The sequence below is a fragment of the Geotrypetes seraphini genome, chromosome 7 (assembly GCF_902459505.1).
Source record: "Geotrypetes seraphini chromosome 7, aGeoSer1.1, whole genome shotgun sequence".
In the NCBI taxonomy this organism is placed as follows: Eukaryota; Metazoa; Chordata; class Amphibia; order Gymnophiona; family Dermophiidae; genus Geotrypetes; species Geotrypetes seraphini.
The window spans coordinates 164,470,331-164,485,473 of record NC_047090.1 but is presented as its reverse complement, the minus strand read 5'-3'; the positions used below and the strand labels follow the sequence as shown (position 1 = coordinate 164,485,473).

The following is a 15,143-nucleotide window of genomic DNA, read 5'->3' as shown; positions in this document are numbered from 1 at the left end:
ATGCAGTTCAACACCAGAGAAAGAGAAAAAACACTACACTTTGGAATATAAAAAGAAAGCAGTGCAAATTTACAGTAAAACTGCATTTTCTGTTAATGAAATTAAAAATAAAATTCTTTTTTTCTACTTTTATTGTCTGGCCATTTTATTCATGTTTATCCCAGTTTCTGCTCTCTTCTCTCAATTTTCTTACCAGGGTTTGCAGTCTATCTGGCTCTTCTCTCATTCCTGTCTTCACTTCCTCTCCTACATCCATCTCAGACTTTAACTTTATTTTTCAGTTTTCCTCCATTTATTTTTCTGCATCTCTATCTGCTTCTATTTCTCCAGTTGTTTGTTTTTTTGGGAGGTTTTTTTTTTTTGTTTTGTTTTTTTTGCTAACTCCTCCCTTCCAGCATCTTCTCTTTCTCTCTCTTCCCCCTTTATTTTCAGTCTTCTAACCAGTATCTGTCTTGCTCCCTCCATCTAGCATATCCTCTCCCCTTTGAGTCGCGGGTCAGGCCTGAGATATGAGGCTGGAAGCCGATTCCTCACGGAAGCAATCCTCCATGTTGTTTGCCGGCCGCTGAAAGGAGAGGGGAGTGCCGCCGCTGCCGCTCCTGTTCCTGTTCCAAGCGGCCTGCTTAGGTTCATGGGCGGCTGTTTTGAACCTCGCAGGCCGCTCTCCATATGGTAGCATGTTCCTTCTGACGCGATCGCGTCAGAGGGAACGTGCTTCATGTGGAGAGCAGCCTGCGAGGTTCGCTACAGTCGACCGCGAACCTCATTAGGCCGCTTCAAACAGGAGCGGCAGCGGTTGGTGCGGGAGGGGGAAGTTGTCAACTTGTTCCGCACTGTGGAGGCGATCGTTGGCTGGCTGCGGTCCCGGCTTGGAGAGGGCAGGGTGTGCTAGCAGGCGGCAGCCGCCGCTCTGCAGGTGGAGAGCAGAGAAGGGCGCGCAGTTGTCTTGCCTCGCGTGAGGCCAGACCGTAAGCCACGCATGCGCACTTCCTATGGGTCGCTACAGCTCACAGAAAACGGACGCACGCTTAGGAAGTGCGCATGCGCGGCTTACCGTTTTATTATATTAGATTCTAGACATATTTTTCAAAAATGGGCATTTTCTCATTGCCAACTTTGGGCATCTAGCGCCATATGCCCAAATTGGACTTAGACGTATGTTTTGATTATGCTTCTCTATTTATCTAAAAACCATAACAGAGACTCAAAAGGCTATTGCCTAAACTGACTGACTAAAGCAGAGTACTAACTGAATAAAGAAAAAGACAATGAAATAACCCACTGAAATCCAAGTTTTACCTTTTCACAAGTTTGAATGCCAGCTGGTACAATATTCCAGTGGAGTTTCTTCCTTTTAGCAGATCCTCACTCAGCACCTCTTCAGGACAAGAAGCAGTTGAGGTCTGAGTTACCTTTTTGTTAGATTTCCTTCTAAAGTGAAAATGTCAGCTACATCTCCTGGATGAATCAAATCACCCTGCACTGATCCTGACCTTTTGACTTTTCCCTTTAATCAGGCACAATTATTTAACTGAAAGGCAACTAAACAAAAGAGCAGATTCTAGATGTCTAACTGAAAAAAAACTTTGCAAAAATATGCTCTGCAGGGCTTCTTATTTCTAGCTGTATTTTAAATGAATGTTAAACACTAACAAAGACTTTCCTCAACTGCTATCTGTGCCCTAATCTGATCATAGGCTCTGAAATGCAACCTGAAATACTAATCTTAATACAGTACTAATGTTAATGTCTATTCTTCTCTCTCCTCCTACTCATCTACCACATGGTTCCAATACATTTTAAGGGTTGGGTTCTTTGCCTGTTCTCTAGGGCAGTGTTTTTCAACCGCTGTTCCGCGGCACACTAGTGTGCCGCGAGATGTTGCCTGGTGTGCCGCAGGGCCGCCATCAGGGCAGTACTACCAGTCCTGCATTCAGGGGCCCGGAGCTGACAGGGGGCCCGAGGCAGGGGCGCCAGTAGCTCGCCAAGGCAAAGTGAGTCGATCACCCAGGACTCACTTTGTCTTGGCGATCTAATCTATCGAGCCGATAAGTCTTCTTCTCCCCGACGTCAATTCTGCAGTCGGAGAGGAAGTTCGGGCCAGCCAATCGCTGCCTGGCTGGGCAGAACTTCCTCTCCGATTGCAGAATTGACGTCAGGGAGAGCATGCGTCGGCGTCGGCTTTGGGGCCTGTTATCCATTGGTGGGTCCTGTTCCCCGATGGCAGCGGCAGTGGCAGTGGCTTGGGGAACGGCAGGGAGAAAGAAAGAAAGGGGGCAGGCAGGGAAACAGAAGGAAAGAAGAGAAACAGAAAAAAAGAAAGAAAGGTCAGGGAGAGAGGAAGAAAAAGTTGGGGGAGGGAATGAGGTGTGGAGGAGAGAAAGCATACAGGCTGATAGAAGGGAAGAAAGATTGGATGCACAGTCAGAAGAAGAAAGTGCAACCAGAAATCACCAGACAAGGTAGGAAAAATGATTTTATTTTAAATTTAGCAAAGTGGAGGCAGTATTACCACAGTTTTCAAAGGAATTTGCCCAAATAACTTAATAGTTAACTGGGTAAATTCCCAGAGATGAAAACTTCCCTTCACTTACTATGCACAGTTCTGAATTTATATCTGCTGTCTATATTTTACAATATGGTCACCTTTTACTAAACCGCAATAGTGGTTTTTAGCGCAGGGAGCCTATGAGCGTCAAGAGCAGCGCTGGGCATTCAGCGCAGCTCCCTGCGCTAAAAACTGCTATTGTGGTTTAATAAAAAGGATGGAGGGTATATTTGTCTATTTTTGTATGCTATAAAAACCAAATACAGAGAGAGACTGAGAGCTGTTGACGAAGAGCTACATGTGTGTCTTTCTTCGATTCCAGCCAGAATATCAGCTTTGTGTTCAGCCAAACAGGCCCAGGTTTCGCACTGAATAAAGTATTTTATAATTTTTCACTATTCTGTTTACTTAATATTTCATAATAAAGTAATTATAAAATACTTTCTTTGTGTTTATTTGATTCCTATTCAAGAGAATTACTTTATATATAGTCAATATAGGTACAGAGTTAAATTTTTTAACATTTTCTAATGGTGGTGTGCCTCGTGATTTTTTTCATGAAACAAGTGTGCCTTTGCCCAAAAAAGGTTGAAAAACACTGCTCTAGGGAAATACGGGAATTTATCTATTGTATCCTGATCAAGGGCCTCTACATTTGTTGGGGGCAACAACCCTTTCCACTTATTGGTGGTTTTCCCTGGACTTCCTAGGACATCTTTGGTAGCAAAGGGAAAGATCTCCCCCAAGTTCAAGCCTTGTCCTCAACTTTGGAATATTCTTTCTACCAAAGCAGAGAATCGACAATCTCATTCACCTGTGTCAAGCAGTATTCACCCTTCAACGCACTTGCATATGTCAGATGTTGCACCTTCTCAGTCACACATGGTGTCAACGTTACACATCACTCCATTTGCATGTCACCTCAGAGTCCCACAATGGACCCTGCCACAATGGTTTCAAGCCACAAGACATTTGTCTGCTCCAATCCAAGTCAACTCTGACCTCTATCACTTTCTCTAATGGTGGATGGTTCCTCACCATCTTACTCGAGGTCTTCTTCCCCTCACCCCCTCGCCATCAAAAACTTCTAATATGCTTCAGTGTTAGGATGGGGGTGCTCATCTAGATGGCCTCCACACTCAAGGAATATGGTCTCACCACAAACAAATTCTCCATACCAATCTTTTAGAACTTTGAGAGACGGGCAATAAAAATGGTTGAACTAAAAAAAAAAAAAACCCATTCCAGAGCCGTCTCCTCCATCAAATAGTCCTTGTCCATAGAATCAAGTTGCTGTGTTGAATCTGCATAAACAAGGAGGCATGGGATCTCACCCCCTTTGCATGGAAGCAATCAAGATTTGGAATTGGGCAACTGCAGTTTACTTAGCGAAGGAGTAGAAATGTCTTGGCAGACCAATTGAGCAGAGTTCTTCAGCCTCACAAATGATCTCTCAGTACAACCGTCTTACATCAGATTTTCTCCAAATGGGGAACACTGGACATAGATATCTTTACTTCCCCCCACAACAATAAATTTCCACAGTTTTGCTCCAGACTCTATATCCACCAATTGCATTGCATCGGATGCCTTTCTCATTCATTGGGGGAACAGGTTTCTCTATGCATTCCCTTTGCTACCTCTCATAGGGAAAACTCTAAGCTTCGCCAAGATGGAGGCACCATGATACTCATAGCGCTGCATTGGCCATGCCAGGTTTGGTTTCCGCTCTTTGAGCTCTCAACCAAGAAACTGCAAGTTGCAATTGTTCCTAATGCTGCTGATGCAGAATGAGGTATTCCTCCTTCACCCCTACCCCTACTCATTAACACTAACAGCATGGCTTCTTTCACCAGTCAAGTAAATTATTTCTCTCTGTTGTCATTAAAGTCTCTAGAAAGCCTTCCACTCATTGCTCTTACCACTTTAAATGCACAAGATTTTCTTCCTGTCACATGTCCACTTCTATTCATACTAGACTATTTTCTCCATCTCTCTTAATTCTGGTCTAAAAACTAATTCAGTTCAAGTACATTTATTTATATTTATACTTATATACTGCACAATCTAAAGTTCTTGATGGTTTACAAGAGAACATACCCAGCAGAGCAAACAATAAGCATAAGGTTACAAATGTCAATACATACTTCCAAACTTATCTAATGGTAGTATAATTATCAGCTAAAAGAAATATGGGAGGTACACAGGTGGAATACAGCAAGGAGCCTTTGCAATGGATAATGCACAAAAGATTAAAAAAAAACCAAAACCACAGTACCCCAGAAATAGAATCAGAATGGTGTATTTCACTCTTCCTTGGACAAGAAACATCTTTCTGTACAGCCCTTAGTAGCCTGTTTCATGAAAGGCCTCCCAACACAAGATTCTACCATGATAGAAGTGTTTCGAACTCATTTAAAATTCCTACACAAAGTTGTCTCAGAATTCCACTTCAACCAGTCTGTAGTTCTGCCTGTTTTTTCCCAAAGCCACATCCCATCCTAGGGAAGTAGCTCATCACACCTTGGACTGCAAATGTGCTTTAGCATACTACCTGGACCAAACTAAACATCACAGAGTACCCTCGCAACTCTTTGAAGGCTTTTGACCCTAAAAGACTGAGCTCCTGTTACCAAGAGAACCATCTCCACTTGGCTGGTGGACTGTATCTTCTTCATGTATACTTAGGCTGAGCTGATGCTACAGGGCCATGGAACAGCTCTCGATGTCTGAGCTATGGATATCTCAGTACTCATTTCCACTCTGCATCTATTGAAGACATCTGCAAAGCAGCTGCTTGGTCCTCGATCCATACCTTTTATTTTTCACTTCTGTTTGGAACAAAACTCTTGAAGAAACAGTCGGTTCCTTAATGCCAACTTTTCCTCCAACCTTCTTGAGTTTCTCCAGGCTCATATTTATACAGTATATCCATTATCCTCATCAACTTGGGAGTCTCATATGTGAGAATATTATGCTTGTTTGTCCTCTTAGAAAGCAAAGATATTTACCTGTAGCAGGTGCTTTCTGAGGCCAGCTGGCATATATTCTCACAACCTGCCCACCTCCCCTAGTTGGCACAGACATACCTTGGCAGCGCCACTCATGATTTATAACATAACATAAATGTTTTTTTATATACCGCATTAGGCTTTCAGTTCAAGGCGGTGTACAGGGTAGTAAAAAACATCAGGAACAGTAATTTTTAATAAATTAGAATGATACAGTTTTACAAATGCATAAAAAACAATAAACAAAAAATTGAGGTTTGTGATGGGGTAAGATGATGAGTGAAAGTTGTCTAGTCTTGGGTCAACAAGGGTTTATTTAAAACTGGGTCATCAGGTTTTCAGGAGCTTCCTAAAATGTATATATGATGTAGAAGAACAGACCAGATGACTCCATTCTGGATCTTTAGAAGCTGCTTGGTAGGATAAGAATTTATTGATGAATCTCATGCAAGAAACCTTTAATTGATGGGAAGGAAAAGAGTGACTGGGGTTGAGAGGTCCGCCCGGGTCTGGAAAATAAGAAATGATTGGTGAGGTAATCGAGCAATAAACCATATAGAGCCTTATAGAAGAGACAGCTGAATTTAAAAAAATTCTCAATTTTTAACCAGTGGAGTTTGTTGAAGAAAGGGGTTAAGTGATTGAATATTTTCAAGTTAAATATTGGCCTTACTGTGGTGTTTTGAATTATGCTTAATTTCTGGAAAGGTTTGCGAAGTCCACATAGGTAGATGATGTTGCAGTAGTCCAAGATACTGAGAACTAGTGATTGGACCAAGAGAGTAAAAGGTGCTTGGTAGAAGAATTTCCTGATGAATCTAAGTCTCCAAATGGAAGTTTTATGGCCTACTGCATCTGCTTAAGTAGAGGCAGTTCTAGCTTTTTACTTTATTAATGGCAAAATATTTAGATTTGTCCATTGCTGTTCGAGCCATGGATGTATAGATGAAACTGCCAGCAAAGGTTCTTTTTTTTTTTGTTTTTAATTCATTTTTCACATAACAACAAGTGTATCACTTAAATTTATACAATTTCATTACGTACACACTTGATATTCCTTCATACATTACTATATATATAACGTATCATTATATAATCTTTTACTATAATCTTGAAGCAGTATATAATATTTAAGTATACCAACTATTTCTCAATTATAAACTCATCCCCTCCCCTCCCCTTCCTTATGCAACTGCATATAATACAACAAGATATATTGATAAATTATTTATATTATAAGATGATTAAAATAAACCCCCCCACCCCCCTCTTATCAATGTGAGAAAATTGTATCATTCATTGCAAAAATCTATTAATGGTTCCCAAATCTTCTTAAACTTATCTATATAACCTTTTTGTGTTGCAAGTGCCAGCAAAGGTTCATTGAAATCCATGTGGGTAAATGACACTAGTGCTGCTTGCTTTCCCACATTTGTCACTGGAATAAATTAGGGTCCCCTTTTGGGTTTGGAGCTTTTACTGCACTGGCCTGTGATTTAAAAAAAAATCCCTAACCTAGCTTGATAAAAGGGAGCCTATATGAGCTAATCTGTTTATGTACCTTTTTTTGGCAAAGTTTTCTGTACACAATAATTAACACAGCTTACATTTTTTTTAAATGTCTTAAGTTAATATGCAGGATTGTAGTTTGGATTTTGTTGTCTGACTTCTACACATTCATACATTTTGGCTGCTTGATGAATTTCCTGTGTTTCAGGAAGTGTCTGGAGGAGGGGAGCAAGCAAGAATAAATTTGTTATTTTAGGAATTTAGAAGGGATGTGAAATAAAAGCATTCATTTGTATATTCATGGGCATATGCTCATAATAATCAGATTTTCTATTTCTTTTAGAGTGAGACATTCTGTTTTGGTCTTATTTTTCTTTTCATCTCTGTCTGACTGAAAACATTTACATCCTTTAAAATACTTATAGGATCCAGCACAGTCCTCTGGCTTTCATCCTTCTGGGTCTGTTGTTGCAATTGGAACCCTCACTGGAAGGTAAGGTTTTGTTCTGTATAGGTTTGGTATCCACTGTTTGATTTTCCTCCTCTGTGTAAGCAGCCTTGAACGCCCCAAGTCTTACTAAAATACAGTACTGGACTTTCACATGAGAATCACAACTTATTCCTCATTATAGTTTATTTATAGCTTAAATTTAATACTACCACCTCTCTGAGTTATGCACAGAAGCAGGTAAGCATGTGGTGGCTTTGATTTATCTCAAAATGTTTCTGTTAGTTGAATAAATGGAGATTCCTGTAAGTAAACCAACCCTATCCTTCAATAGCAGAACTTCCTAAGTCAGAATATGACTGACTTCTCTCTGATCAAAAAAATGGTTTGCTTCTAATATAAATGAGATAACCTGCACATCTATGTGATAAGTCAAGTCATGAGAAACCCAGTACTGCTAGCTGCTTTCAGCACAAAGTTCTCCTGTTCTGGACTTCGCTGCAGGAGAGCACATTCTAGCTGGGCATAGATTAGAAGTGTCCTTGTTGGGCTTGGGCTTTTCTAAGTATAAAGACTTCACTAACGATGGCCAGAACCTGTTCCTATTCTAGCAGAGACAGCAAAATAGCTTTGATAAGACATGTGACAATTGATGGGACAGGCCAAGAGGGAGTCCAAGACTAAACTGAACACTAGAATTTCCTTAGAAGTGGTGGTAGTTTTCATGAAAACTGAGAGCTGTTTTGGGTCTGTGCCATGTCATGAAAAGGAAGGTTGCTTAGTTGTCATCTGAACATATCATTTTGATAGAAATATAGAAACATGATGACTGATAAAGGCCAAATGGCTTATCCAGTCTGCCCATCCACAGTAACAATTATCTCTTTCTCTCTCCGAGAGATCACACTTACCTATCGCAGGCCCTTTTGAATTCAGACACAGTCTCTGTCTCCACCTGCTTTTCCGGGAGACAGTTCTGTGCATTAGTGCTGCCCGATTCACAATTCAAATCGATTCACCCGATTCGGGGGGGGGGGGGTCCTGCAGGAGGGATTGGGCACCCTCTTGCTGTTGATCTTCAGGGAGAGGTGGCGGTCTTCGGGCAGGAGGGGTTGGGCTCTCTCCTGCCGTGATCATACATGGGGGGGGGCGGTCTTCGGGCAGGAGGGGTTGGGCTCTATACTGCCATGACTGGGGGGGGTACTGGCAGCCGCGGCCGCTATATTTATCACGACAGGGAGATCCCTTGCCATGAAAAGTGTAGCGGCCGCGTCTGCTTAACAATGTAGGCCAGCATTTTGCTGGCCTACATTGTATGTGTCTCCCACTGGCCTAGGTAAACACGTACGGGTGCCTAGGTTCGCCTAAGGCTATGCCTAGCCTTAGACGATTTTGCGGGCCTCTCTAGTCTCCCAGCGGTGCCTTCAATATAGGCGGCCTGCCTGGGGAGCATTTTTTTACAGAATCCAGGCCTTAGTGGCCAAAAAAAGTGGAAAGGTAGGAAAGTTAAAAAAAAAACCCCAGAAACCCAAACAACCTCCAGAACAAACCAACAACATATTTCAAAGACCTAAATCTAAAGTCATTTTGCAAAGGAAAAAAGAAGAAAGGTAGCCCCCATTTATACAACCCCAGGACACATAAGCAGAAACTGTTAATACAATTTCTGAGCATGTCTAGACATATCTGGGCAAACCTTGAACATACAGTTTAGGAAAACCTATCTCTGTTCTTAAAGAACATTTTTTAAAGGCTAATCTTTATGTGAAACTAAAAACCAGTAATGCATTCTTAATAGCTGGGCCATATCTATTTTTAAGCATCATTTTCAAGTTTGAATTTTTACCATGTAGGCTTTGCATACTGTCTCCCTCATGCAACCACACTGCAGCTTGCTATTGCTATATCTCTACTCCATCGAGGCTCGTCCATCCCAAATTATTGTTAGCATAAAGAAACATTTATTTATATATTTATTGCAAGAATCGATAAAATGTCACCCACCTCATCTGCGCAAAATACTTAAAAGTATGGACCCCAAATTGCTGGGACCAGTCTGTGTCTTGTAAATGTCACACACATGAATTGCAATAATCAGGTGAAATGTTCTTTGTGGTGTCTGGTCACAGCATTGCTGGTTTAGTTTTCGTGCCTTGGAGATAGCACAACTACTAGAAATGAACTGGATTTTTGATTGTGGGTTCTCTGTATTTTGCAGGTGGTTTGTATTGGACACAGAGACAAAAGACTTAGTCACTGTACATACAGATGGAAATGAACAGCTGTCTGTGATGCGTTATTCCCCAGGTTTGTCCACATGTTCAATGTCATCAGCTCATGTCAAATCACAACAGTCCTGTCCTAAAAAGAACACAAATATCATTACTAAAGAGAAGCAGTGATTTACCAGCTCATAAATGGCTATTACCAGGTATTTACTAAGGTTTGAAAGTAGCCTGCTTCTAAATACAATGAACTCCATATTCATGGTTAGAAGCAGTAAAGTTCACATTCCGCGGACTGGCTCCATATGTGCACTCTGGATGTAATATCTAGTGATGCTTGTTACTAAAAAGGGCAGGTCAGAGCTCTAGATGCAGACTGTGAAATTATAGTCTAAACATAAACCAATCTACAGCTGTTTCTTGCCAAATCTATAGCTGTATAAAGTATGTGCAACAGTTTGGTATAGAATAACCATGGCATGTGCAGAAACTGATTCAAGGATTTACTCATCCTCATCTGCATGTCAATGCAAATGCAAGCATAGTGATGTAAATTGTTCTATAGAGCTAGTGCACAATCTCTAGTTTCATAATTCTATAGCAACTTCTTGCAGTAGCATTTCAAATAACTGGTTCAAAATTGTCCAGGTTGTAAGCGTTTCGGTGTAAAGAGAGATTTATTGATTTATATCTCACCCTCCCAGAAAGCTCAGGGCGGATCACAGTAAAACAAATACAGTTTCTGAGAACGGGTTGCCAGTAGAACAGACATAGATTCAGAGAGCATGGGCAATAGAAGAGCAGGGAGGTTATAAAAGCACTATAAGGGCCTTCAAAATCCATCCTTTCTTTTCTGGGCTCTCTCTTCTTCTCACACATAGATTATTGCAGCCTCCTTCTCAGTATTGCTGCTGAATCATGTTTCTGCTCAGTCCCTGAATTATTTTGCCTCCAGCATTATTATGACCATATTCCCTCTCTTACAGTAGTCTACTGGTTTTTCATCTGTTTCTACTTTCAGTGCAGACTCAGGTACAAGTGCACTCAATCTGCAGCTCCACCCGCCACCCCATAAACCCCTCGTAATTTCTTTTTTTTTTTTAATTCTTTATTCATTTTTAAACTTTCATCAAGTGTACAAAAATTCATAATAAACACTATTAATTAGACCACTTGAACATCTTATCATTATATCCTATAAATATAAATGTAACCCTCCCCCCCCACCCTCCCTCAAAGCCCATTATTCATTATAAGATCATAAACCCTAAACTTGAAACCCTCCCCCCACCCAACATTAAGTGGTGTATAATTAATAGAAAAATGGCATTTAATCATGACAAAAAGATGTTAATGGCTCCCATATTTTAATAAAATTTTTATACTTTCCATTCTGTACCGCCAATGATCTTTCCATTCTATATATGTGACATAACGAATTCTACCAGAAATTAAAATTAAGCCTACTATGATCTTTCCAGTTATTAGTAATATGTTGGATGGCAACTCCAGTCATGATCAATAAAAGTTTATTATTACACGATGATATCTGACTCTTTTTTCTCATAGACATTCCAAATATCACAGTATCATAAGATAACGCTACATGGTTTTCCAGTAAACAATTTATTTGATCCCAGATTGAATTACAAAAGAATAAGATATGAAGACAGTAATACAAAAAATGATCCAAAGTCCCTACGTCCAGATTACAATGCCAGCATCTATTAGACAAGGAACTATTTAATTTTTGTAATCTAACTGGGGTCCAAAAAGCTCTATGTAACAAAAAAAAACCAAGTTTGTCTCATAGACGCTGACATTGTACACCACCCCATAAACCCCTCGTAATTTCCATTCATTGGCCAAGTTGCTCTTATTGCTTTTCTGTTCCATTGCTAAGTCCAGATTCCATGCTTTCTGTTGCGGCACTATATGCCTGGAACAATCTTCCTAAGTTTGTGCACTTGCGCTTTTTCTCTGGCTGTATACAAGTCCCACTTAAAATTCACCTTTTTGAGATTGCTTTTCAATCCCAAAACCCTGTCTTCTAGCTCTTAACTTTCTCTACTTTCAACATATTTACTGTGATAGAATTCCTTTTCTCATGCTTGTGCCATCGATGAGATTGTAAGCTCTGTAAGGAAGGGGCTCTCCATTTATTAATATCTATGCAACACACTGTATGCCTAATTGTGCTATTTATTTGGCTTTAGAGTCCATCTTTCTAAAATAACTTAAAATGCAGTACAGTAAGCATAAATACATTGATAAAATCCCAGATCAAAGTAGTAAAACTTCTGGTGTGTAAACAGCTTTAGCTTATGACAGAAATGTCTGTCAAGCTACCTTCAGTGACCATGAATAAGCCACTGTTGCAACCAGGTTCCCATGTATAGGTTTCATAAGAGCTGGACTTCTCCTAGCAAGCAAAGATTGTAATTTCAATGCAGTTTTCTGTTTGTTCAAGATTCTTTATAATTTGATATACCGACCATTGATATACCGACCATCACAAGTATCTGGTCGGTTTACAATAATAGAAAATAAGAGATTATTTAAAATGTTAAAATGGGGGGGATTGAGATCAAGACAAAGACTTTATTACGATGGGTATGGGACAAAGGGAAAAAAGGGGGAAGGGAAAATTTTAATTACATTGTATAAATAAAAATAAAAGGAGGGGAAGAAGGGAAGGATAGAACAAAAGGAAAAAAAGGGGGTGTCGCTTCCTGAAATGTATACTACTCAGTTGCAAGACTTTCTTATGTCACAGCGCACCTGACATAGTGAAACAGCTGTGGAGGGAGCAAATCTGCACATCTACAGAGATTCCTAAAGGATGACTCTGCAGAATCTTTCTTCCCATTTTTCCTGTAGATTTTGATTAGCCTGCCAGTTACATTTTCAGGTCCTATTCACCCAAAAACTGAAGAGGGAATTTAAAAGCAGAGTCCTGAACTGTGTGAACTGATCCAATTAGTTGCTTGGTAACAAGTCAGATGATCTCCTAGATAGAAATTAGTGATTAGGTGAAATGGCTTTAAGAACAGTGTGCTAAATATCACATGAAGTTTTGACTAGCATGCGGGATTAGTTAAATATTAAAGCCACCTTCTGATTCCTACATGGTGCTCATTCCCTAAAATCTATCAATTAATGTAGTAGAATAGTGAAAGACAATACTGCATTTCAAGTTTCCAGCCTGCAGAAATTACAGGGGGACACTATCTGCCATATTGGGATTCCCCTGAAGCTGGGCATAAAATAATGAAACGCTGTCTAATCATTCGTCACATTCAAATATAAATAACATATACCTATCAATTCTGACTTCTGGGTATCCAGGTTGCTATACTCTAATATGCTGTGATTTTTGTTTAATAGATGGAAATTTTCTAGCAATTGGTTCCCATGACAACTATATATATATCTATGGTGTTGGTGAGAATGGAAGAAAGTATAGTAGAATCGGCAAATGCTCAGTAAGTCAGTTCTTCATATTAATAGATTGTGGACCAGCTGATGTAAGTCAAGATTTGTAATGTTTGAGATGGGTAAAATATGCTACTTTTTCGCAGGGGCATTCCAGTTTCATCACTCACTTGGACTGGTCAGTTAACTCACAGTACCTTGTGTCTAATTCCGGGGACTATGAAATCCTTTATTGTGAGTAAATGGATGCTTCCTCTTTCATCATTGATTTCTGCTATGATTTGTTTGAGGGTACTTAATATTGTCTGAAATTTGTGCTTGATCACTAAATTTGGGGGGGCAGTTTTCAGTAGCCTACATTGTGTGCAGGGTGCATCGGCTACTTTAGCTGGATACAGTGCATTAGGTTTCAAAAGAAAATGATCCACATTGATCCCCTTTGAAAGTACAAAGCATATACCTTAAAAACATCTGTGTACAGCTAAATAAATTACAGCTGTATTCACATGAGGAATGAAGAGAGAGAGGAGACATGATTGAGGCGTTTAAATATATCACGGGCCGTATCGAGGTGGAAGATGATATCTTCTTTCTTAAAGAACCCTCTGCCACAAGAGGGCATCCGCTGAAAATCAAGGGAGGGAAATTTCATGGCGACTCCAGAAAATATTTCTTCACCGAAAGGATGGTTGATCGTTGGAATAAACTTACACTGCAGGTGATTGAGGCCAGCAGCGTGCCAGATTTTAAGAATAAATGGGATTTACATGTGGGATCTCTAGGTGGGGAAAGTCAGGGGGGTGGGTCATTAGAGTGGGCAGACTTGATGGGCTTTGGCCCTTTTCTGCTGTCATTTTCTATGTTTCTATGTTACTTTGTACATATTTGAGCCTGGGGTCAAACAGGTGCATAGTATCTATATTTCTGGACCCCATGTATGCATATTGTTTTCTTTCCCTGACCTAAACACATTTAGGGGTTATTTTACTAAGGCGCACTAGCTGTTTTAGCACACGCTAAACGCTACCACATCCATATGATATAAAGGATGCGTTGTTAGCGTGTGTTAATATGGCTAGCACACCTTAGTAAAAGGACCCCTTAGGGGAAACCCTCTTCTTGTTGTGGCTAAAAGTCCACATACTGTGATAGTCATATTTGTTTTAGCCTTTTCACCCGAGTGCATAGTAACATAGTAGATGATGGCAGATACCCATTTGCCTCCATAAATGTCTTTGAAAATTGCCCTATTACATTTTTTACTTGCTGTTCTTATTTCAGATTAGGAGGGAATTTTCCTCTGGATTAATTATAGCTCCATGTCTTTTTGATCTTGGATAAGTCAAGGTTTGCAGATATGCTGTCTGTGTGCCATCATCCACTCCATTCAAGAGGTTGAATTACTATCCATGTCTGCTCTTGTATTATCACTTTGGCTGGAGTCCAACCATAGGTTCTTGCCAGTTTTCATAGCTATGGAAACAACAGTGAAAATGCAACGGAAATCTCCACATACTGCAATGCAAAATTATACCCCGTCCAATACTTTTTTTTTTAATCCCACGTGGGATTTATAATCCCAAAAAGTATGCAGATATTTATATATGAAGGAGATGGAATAGTTTGGGAGAAGGCTAGTGAGGAGATGGTGTTTGTCTGAGCATGCCTCCCATCATGTGGAAAAGCCAGTGTTGCATATGTTCATAACCTTGACATATTTTTATTCACTTTTAGGGATTCCTAGTGCCTGTAAGCAAGTCGTGAGTGTTGAAACAACTAGAGATATAGAATGGTCTACATATACCTGTACTTTAGGATTTCATGTCTTTGGTAAGACTTTTTGTCATTGAAGTTTTTATTTATGTAATCAGCAGTAAACATCCAAACATTTAAATGCTTAGGTTTTTTTTAAAGAAGACTGTCTTAAAAAAAACAAAACACCAAAAAAACAAACCCAAAAACAAACA

The 15,143-nt window shown here is 40.0% G+C and overlaps 1 protein-coding gene across 2 annotated transcripts in view; it reads left to right on the top strand.

Moving 5' to 3' along the window:
• EML1 (EMAP like 1) overlaps positions 1-15,143 on the top strand; it is a 202,633-nt gene that overhangs the window by 183,556 nt on the left and 3,934 nt on the right. For both annotated transcript variants that reach the window (XM_033951732.1, XM_033951734.1), the window contains 5 exons: positions 7,494-7,561; positions 9,735-9,823; positions 13,129-13,226; positions 13,323-13,410; positions 14,911-15,006. In XM_033951732.1, coding sequence (XP_033807623.1) covers positions 7,494-7,561; positions 9,735-9,823; positions 13,129-13,226; positions 13,323-13,410; positions 14,911-15,006 — 439 coding nt within the window. The remainder of the gene's footprint in view (positions 1-7,493; positions 7,562-9,734; positions 9,824-13,128; positions 13,227-13,322; positions 13,411-14,910; positions 15,007-15,143) is intronic.